The 8,626-nt window shown below is 30.9% G+C and overlaps 1 protein-coding gene across 1 annotated transcript; it reads left to right on the top strand.

Moving 5' to 3' along the window:
- The first annotated feature begins 660 nt into the window (after positions 1-660).
- On the top strand, positions 661-5,674 carry LOC134234226 (cerebellin-3-like). Its single transcript, XM_062716279.1, has 3 exons — positions 661-723; positions 3,431-3,587; positions 5,283-5,674. The coding sequence occupies exons 1-3, from the start codon at positions 661-663 to the stop codon at positions 5,672-5,674; spliced, it is 612 nt and encodes a 203-aa protein (XP_062572263.1).
- Positions 5,675-8,626: the final 2,952 nt, after the last annotated feature.

The following is an 8,626-nucleotide window of genomic DNA, read 5'->3' as shown; positions in this document are numbered from 1 at the left end:
AAGTCTTTCCATGGAGTCCACAGTGTGACAATGTAATTGTATTCTAGAAGAAATTTGATTAAATTCTACAAGTGGTAATTCAACTTATACTCATAGTTCCTCTCTGAGGAAGAAATCCCTCCAAATCATATGTCAGTTTTCAATATTTTTAATATCCAAAAGACACAAAATAAATTTGAAATACCATATCTATATTGGATTCCAAAATTTCATACAGATCATTACAAACAAAGATACATTGCGGGTTCCAGTAAATGTTCAACCAAACCTTTACTCCTCATTAGGAAGTGAAGGAGAAACTTCAAGAGTACTGTGAAACAATATATTCAAGAAGTGGTGTAAATCATATGTGGATACGTAAAAATTCCAAGGAACTTTTGGACAATTTGAAGTCACATGAAGTTAACAAAATCAACAGCTTAATAGCTTCTTACTTTTTAACTTTACACATATCAAGTCCAAACTTTTTGATGTCGTTAAAAAAATATTGTGCACATAAATACTCTAAAATTGACATCAAAAAGATGCTTGAGTTTCTGATTAAAAATATTTATGTGGTTTTTGGCGACCAAGTCTTTCAACAATCTATTGGAACTAATTGCACACCGTTTTAGTTGACCTATTTTTTATTCATATGAAGCACAAATTGTGCAAAATCTTATGGCTGAAAAGAAGAAAATCCATGCTGTGACCTTCCCCTTAGACTTCATTAAATGTAAGCAAGTAAGTCAGCATGAACTTTTTAATGACTTAATGAATATACATGTATCAATGAATTATATATTATAAAACAATTATTGCTGAATTTTCAGTCAATATGATATTTTGAAACGAGGTAAATTATTGACGAGCAAGTTCCTGAAACAAGAATATCAGCCGTTTCGTTTAAAGTCATCATTTGATAAATTCTATGGTCGATACAATGACCTTGTCAGCAAATACGATTTATCATTGAGTCAAAAACTAACTGACATTTTTCATACTAATTGTTAGTGCAATATTTATACACGGAATTGACGACGGATTTCCGTTATTTCCTGATCATGACAAGGAGCACAAGGCGGGTAGGACCGGTCAGCAGGGGATGCTTACTCCTGCATGGCACCAGATTCAACCTCTGATGTTTCAGATGTTTGCTCTGTTCTTATTTTGTATTTTTTTATGGACTTTGAGATTAAATGCTATTCGTTATCTCCATATCCTCTTTCGCCATTTGCAGAGTATAATTTTATCCGAGCTATTCGGTCTCGGTGAATATTGAACTTCTCAGATGGCTAAATCATCGTATTTATCTCAAAAACCACAGTAGTGGTATATTATTTATGATGTATACAAAAAAACTTGATAAAAACGAGATTACAAAAAGCTATCAGATGAAATTGTCGCAGATGCTTAAAGCGAACATTTTACAACAAAATTAAAGGAACTTTGACACAGATTTGAGTTATTATTTTCTCTATAATATTACAAGTTACATATTTTAATAGCAATTCATACAAAAACTAATTAAAAATCTTATTAAAAGTTCAAATTTTTTTGGCGGGTTTGATTGAGACATCCTTGCACTTTCACATATTTTAACTTTATTCTTAATCTGTGTCAAGATCTGTGTCCAAGTACCTTTAAAATTTGTTTATTTTTTCCTTTAAACAGCTGTCTTTTTTTCAAATACGCAGCAAAATAACCCTTTTTATCTGAATAACCTCTAATGGTTTGAAAAACTGCTTCTTTGAAACAATTATTTATATAAGGTATAACATGAACATAAAAATCATATTTTTTTTCAAAACTGTCACTCCAATAAATATTTTGAAATAACAAGTACTTTTCAAAAACTCTATGGGGTTAAAATTATAATGCCTCCGAAATGCAGTAGCAGAAACCTTAATTCCAAGATACTCTTTAATATTGTGTGCTTTGGTTTTGGTTAAATTCCAAGCTTTCTTTTCTTCACGACCGCAAATGTTCTTTGTATGAAGAAATTTTTAAAAGAGGTACATGTAAGGTATTGATGATCAAGTTGATGAAACAAGAATATCAGCCTTTTCGTTGTATGTCAACATTTCTTGAGTTTAATGGCCAATATAGTGACCCTTTCAGCTAACACAATACAATCTAACATTAGTTCAAATGCTAACTGGCGTTTTTTCATACATATTGTTTAACATAATTTACACACTTAGCTGTAAACAGATTTTTTGCTATTCCCCGATCATGACAAGAAGCACACAACATCTGTGAACGGTTTGCAGTGGATTCTCGCCTATCTATGGCACCTGGTCCCATCCCTGACCTTTTCTAGCTCTGTTCCATATTACATGTATTACCAAACTGTTTGCCTGAATGTGTTAGGCCAAGGCAGACAGGTAGGTTCTCAGATCGACAAAACGCATTTTTCCCGAGAATTAAATTTTGCTTGTTTTTCTGTGACCTCAAGGGGTTATTTTTAGAATCAGATCAGATGCTAAGAGATGTACTGCTCTGTTAGATTATGTTAGAATGAGCTTCTTTTTTTGTAGTATTTGTTAAGTCAAACATAGTTTGATGACATTATCATTAAGAACTAAAAAAAATTATTCATATGACCACAAAAGAATAACTTTAAAAAAATAAGAGCGGGAAAAAAGAATGTGATATAATAAAAACGTTTGATGATGAGACAATGACATGGATAGGAACAATCCTACCCTGGTGTCGGATTAAATCTTCGGTTGATTGGACAAAATGTCATTTCGATTTCAAAAATTGGGTCGGTTCATAGTTTGACACCAAAATTGAATTTGATTTTTTCTTTCATAGAGGATTATCAATTCCTTGTCTTATTCATGAGAGCAAAACCACTCATGATAATTTTTTTTCTAACTAATAGATAATTGTTGATTATCTACTATCATCTGTAGAAAAGAAAAAAGTTAATTTCATTTTAAAATGAGTAAAATAAAATCAAATCAAAAAAGTTTTTTTTTCATTATCACTGTATTATTTTAAAATTCTCTATATATCGTTTCCTAAAATTTAACATTTTAATTATTTTGAGTAAGTACTGAACTATAGGCATATAAAATACTTTTACGTGCATTCAATAACTATGAATACATTTTTAAAAAATATTTTACACTTTTAAAGAGGAAAACTTTCCAGTTATGCGTCTTTCATATTAGGTGGCAAAAAATTAAAATTGATTTTGCATTATCAATTTGTAAACGCATCTGTTGTACGTGTGCCATATTTCGTTCCAAATTAGTTTAATATTTTATGCACCAATATAAATAGAGGAGACGAAATGAAAAATCAAATATTGTGATGAACCTCTCATTGAAGGTGAAAACTATCTTTTTTTTTTAATGTGTATTATAATTTTAAAATTCATTTTTCATCTTTAGTTATTTTTGGTTATGATATTTTTATGTCACATGCGGTTTATTTTCAGATTGCGAAGGAGATGAGAAACTTTATAATAATTGGTTCCATTCTGGCCTTCCATATAGTTTCTGGAAATATGACCTTCTTAAAATATTTGAAAACTCAGGCGAGCAACATGGAGAAAGGCCTCGACCTTGTTATCAAAGAAGGACTTCCTTCAAATGGTAAACAATTTAAAAAAAAAACCTTTTAAGAATATGCAACATAACTTATTGTTTGTCATGTATGAATATGTATAAGATGGAGGGCTCAGGAGGTTAAAAATGGTTAATAACATTATCGGTGGAAATACATATTAATGGAATATACATGGAAGTATGCTATGTTACAACGCACTTTGAAAAATTACGCACTTTGAAAATTTTTTTCAAAGTGCGTTAAATTTTGGGACCAAGTCAACGCACTTTGAAAAAATAAAATTTCTTTTCAAAGTGCGTTAATATGGACCATATTAACGCACTTTGAAAAACTGTGTATGGATTTGTCAATATTCCTGCAAATCTTAGGTATGATAAATAATTGAACCTGTTTGATAATTCTTCTGTGAAGAGGTTACTTCAGGATGTGAAAGTGAGCGATTTAGTTTTTTTCCATACTTTGAAAATTCTTTCTCGCTTACATGCTTTACTGTACTTAATTTTTTTCAAGTTTCCATGCATTTTATGTAAACTTAAATTTATTGAAAGTTTTCAACGTCATACCAGTTATGTAAACACATATATTTGAGTGTAGCATAGGCATCAGTACCGGAAAGGGGGGTTACATGTAGACATATAAATATTTTGCAAAGATATACATAATATATACATGTATGCATTAAAAACTGGGGCTTAGCTGTGGGGTCAACTTTCAATTTGCTACCGACGGCTCTGTACAATGTTTAAGAAAGAAAGAGTTTGGATGAGAGACCTTCTACTCGTCTTCTCCTTGTTCTCAATGAGGTTAAATGAGTTCATGTAAATTTTAAAAAGTTTTTCGAAAGATATAATTATTACAATTTGATTTCCTCTATTACTAAAATCTAAGTCTAGAATTTTTATTTTCATACAAATCTTTTTTTTTAAAGTGCGTTAAATGCCTCCATGGTAAAAAATGTTTATGTGCATTCTTAACGCACTTTGAAAAAAATTTTCAAAGTGCGTTAAGTGTGTCCAAAATTTAACGCACTTTGAAAATTTTTTCAAAGTGCGTAATTTTATCAAAGTGCGTTGCCACAATGCTATATTGGAATGTTCGGATTCGAACATTGTCAATTATGGATAAACAATATTAGGATAGGATTTTTTAAATAAATAGTTTGATAATTATATTTTTTCTCTTCAAATGAGTGCGGATTTAAACTGTTATCCGTATATATGCAAAATTTTATCAGAAAAGTTTATATTTTAAATATTTATCATAATTATTTGAAATTAAAATGCTAGTGTATATGAGGCTTGATATAAATTTTTTTTTCTAAAATTAACGAAAATTAAAATATCTTTAACTTTGCCACACTGTATTATATATTATATCGATAACAATATAAACGAGAAAAACATGAATTAGGAATTATACCGTCAATCAATTTCAATTTTCAGATCTTAATGTCGATGTATATATAACAAAGATAAAGAATAAAGTTTCACACTTTTTGTTAACTAATAAAAAGGCAATTACATTTGCGATATTTTCCTAATCAATGATATGGTTATAACTGATTAACTACAGCCTTGCATTCTAGTAAAGAAATCGTATTAACATTCAAATCATTAGTTATGGGGAAAAGAAATTATGTAATTTTTAATTTTTATTGAAAACAAATACTTGGAAACATTATTTTACTTAACAATAAGTGTATTTTCCATTCATTTTTACAGACATTGTTGCGTTTTCGGCTTATCAATCGGCTGCTAAAAGTTACAAAGAACACGAAACATGGATATATGATACGGTCCTCGTCAACGACGGGAGTTCATATGAGAGGACAACAGGCATCTTTACTGCACCTTCTGACGGGACATATGGGTTTACCTGGTCAACCTTAACCGATCCAAATAAAATGGCTCATCCTCTCCTGAGGGTTAATGGTCAATATAAAGGATATGCAGCATTCAATAATTCCATCACTTCACAGAAATTTTGGAGTAGCGGCTCTAATACGGTTCTAGTTCGACTGAAGAAAGGTGACAAAGTCAGCATTGCTTCCGGATATGGAGCTGCATATGCAAGAAAGAAATTTACCTCATTTTCTGGATGGAAGATGCACTAATTGTTTTGTTTTAATCGACTTATCCAGCTGAAATTAAATTCTAAATGTGAAAAAAAAACATTGTTGTTATCTTTAACGCATCCTTATTAAATGCTCAATTAAGATTTAAGTTAAGGGAAGATGCATTGATTACAAAAAATACTGGTTCAGTGACTGCTTAATTGCCGTTTGTCCAATACGTATAGTGTACGTTTAGTAAGAAAGAGGACCTTTTAAAAAGATAGGTCATTTTTTTTGTAAGAAAACCTGGGTCATGGGTAGACATACATTCGATATTTAGAATGTTTAAAGAGAACTTATGGTAAAATAAAAGTAATCGTTTCCACAACTTCCTTGCTAGCTTTTAAATGCTGAAAAATACTAGTATGTACGTATATATTTTCAACAAAGCATTTATCTACTACCACATTGGGTCCAAATAATTATCAAATGGTGAAAAATAATTATTATATAAATAATGGTAATTTTTTTCTTGTGACTGTAAATTCCTAATGATAAGAGTCCCAAGTTATGGCATCTAAATCGATATTTAAATATATCGGATGATGTTTTATTAATTAACAATATTCTTTTGACATCAATATTTATATCTTTAAGTTGATTGGATGTATCCCCTTAAACTCGAGATAAGATGTGATAAACAAGATTTCAGCATCCATACTGTCAATTCTTTTAATTAATAATAGAATAAGAGCATTTTCTATATTAGAGAAGTATGAAAGTAGGCCAAAGTTAAAGTTTTTTTTATAAGTACAGTAATTTTCAAGGTCAAAAGAGCAGGGTAATGGTATTCCATGAAAGTTCTTGCCACAAAAAATACATGTGAAGCCCTAGCCCTAACCCTTCAAAAGTTATGGCCAAGGTTAAAAAATTTAAAAAGTAGGTCAAACTCCAAGGTCAGAGTCAAAGGTCTTGCTTTCAAATGAAAGGTCTTGTTACAAGGATTAAATATGTAAAGTATGAAAGCACTATCCCTATATCCCTTTAAAAGTTATGGTCAAGGTTTCATCTTTGAAAGAAGGTCAACCTGTTTGGTTTTGGTCTTTATATTATACTATATAATCTTTCTAAAAATGGTCTTTGTACAGAAATGTTGAAAACTGCATTTAGCTGCAATACGGCTAACTAAATATCATGTTTTGTGAAGAAAATGCATTTAAAAACTTTCGTTAATACTGCTTACTATCCAGCTTCTTTACACTTTTGTTTGTACGTTGATTTCCACAGTTAATATATATATACTCGCCGTGTTTTTTTAAAACAACCATCATGTGCCCACAATTATGGAACGCCATCACTGCCTTATAGCATAAAACTATGCATTCATTATGTCAATCTATCATTACGTGATGTGAACATATCTTTACGTTATGTCAATTTTTTTATGGGGTGTTGTAAAAATATCTTTACATCATGTCAATGCTGCATTACATGAAGTGAACACATTCTTCCATTATGTCAGCACTTTATAACTTGAAGTCCAAAGTTCATTATGTGAAGTGAAAATATGTTTACATTGTGTTAAAACTTTATTACGTGAAATGAATGTATCTTTATATTATTTCATTTCTTTAATATGCAAGGTCAAAATTGCACTTCGTCAAGTTAATTTCGTTTTACATGTTTTCTATGATTAAATTTATCATTATGTTAAGTCAGAGTTCATTCCCTTTTGTGATTGTATATTTCTATAATAACAAAGCATTATTACGTGATGTAAATGTATCTTTATTTTACGCCAAGGTCATTACAATGTTAGGTGAAAACATCTTACCTTTATGTCAGTGCTTTTTTACGTGATGTACAAAGGTTTATAACATAATGTGAACATATATTATGGAGACAGTCCCGGCGTTCCATATTATATCAACACTTTATTACATTAGGTCAAAACTCCATTCCGTGATGTGGATATATAATTACGTTATGTCAAATCTTTCTTATATGATTTAAGAATATCTTTATATTGTGTTAACTCTTTATCATGTTGATTCAAATGTTCATTACGTGCTGTAAATTACATTTACATTATGTCAAAGCTGATAACCGTGTTTTCACGACGGGGAAGGGGGGGTGTACTGATTAATTAGGACGAATTAGAGACACATTATATAAGGGGGGGGGGTCTGGCTTCCTCTTTTTTTCCGACATAACTTTATTATAGAAAATGTTCATTGAAGGGGTTTTAAATTACGCCCCACTTTTTGCTGAAGTATACGGGAATTTTTTTCAGGACTGATCGAAGTTGGACCCCCCCCCCTTTTCACCCAAATAGGATTTTTGAGTTTGGACGTTATTAAGCGGTTAGCTTCGCTAACCGCTTTATGGCATGTGTCCGATTTTTATCGACACCGGAAACTTCCATAAGGCGCTACCTATCGGCAACGGAAACTTCAACAAAGTCTCTACCTAGTACCTATGATTTGTTTCTAACACATATAACATATGTTAAATAAAATCAAGACTATCAAAACAACATAATCTTTCGGTTTTTTTTATTTTTTTCTGATTTTGTTTGTCAATGAAATAAATTTATTAAATTTATAATTGTTGAATTAAAAAAAGTTCATGTATAGGAGCATTTGGTGTCGAGATTAAATTTCCGTGACATCAGCTGATGGCGATCGGGCCCTGTGACGAAATTCGAAGTCAGCAAGAAGTTTAGCTGATAACATTATCAACGCGTTAGATTTAAACTTTTGGAAGAAATGTATAGCGAGAAATATGATATTTGAACCCAATGCTACACGAAAACCAGTAGGTATTTCCGATTTATGTGTTGAATTGAAGCCTGAATCGAACAGGTGGTCAAAATGGCGTTGGACACCTTGTGTATTTATATATAGAGGGGTAGAATGTTTCGATATTTGGCTAATTTAGAGACTTACTGATAAAAAATTCAGGTGCCTGTGATTAATTATAAGGCACCCCTCATGAACAATAAATATTTGA

This window comes from Saccostrea cucullata, unplaced genomic scaffold (genome assembly GCF_032062105.1).
Source record: "Saccostrea cucullata isolate Sc308-1 unplaced genomic scaffold, CSIRO_AGI_Scuc_v1 ctg4050, whole genome shotgun sequence".
Taxonomy (NCBI): Eukaryota; Metazoa; Mollusca; class Bivalvia; order Ostreida; family Ostreidae; genus Saccostrea; species Saccostrea cuccullata.
The sequence above is the reverse complement of the archived record's forward strand: the minus strand, read 5'-3'. Positions and strand labels throughout refer to the sequence as shown.

Excerpts from the sequence above, each read along its gene's own strand:
- LOC134234226 (XM_062716279.1), top strand. The coding sequence starts at position 661 with ATGGCTGAAAAGAAGAAAATCCATGCTGTGACCTTCCCCTTAGACTTC. Across the intron at positions 724-3,430 it reads ACTTCATTAAATGTAAGCAA|ATTGCGAAGGAGATGAGAAA; the intron begins GTAAGTCAGCAT and ends GTTTATTTTCAG. Across the intron at positions 3,588-5,282 it reads AGAAGGACTTCCTTCAAATG|ACATTGTTGCGTTTTCGGCT; the intron begins GTAAACAATTTA and ends TCATTTTTACAG.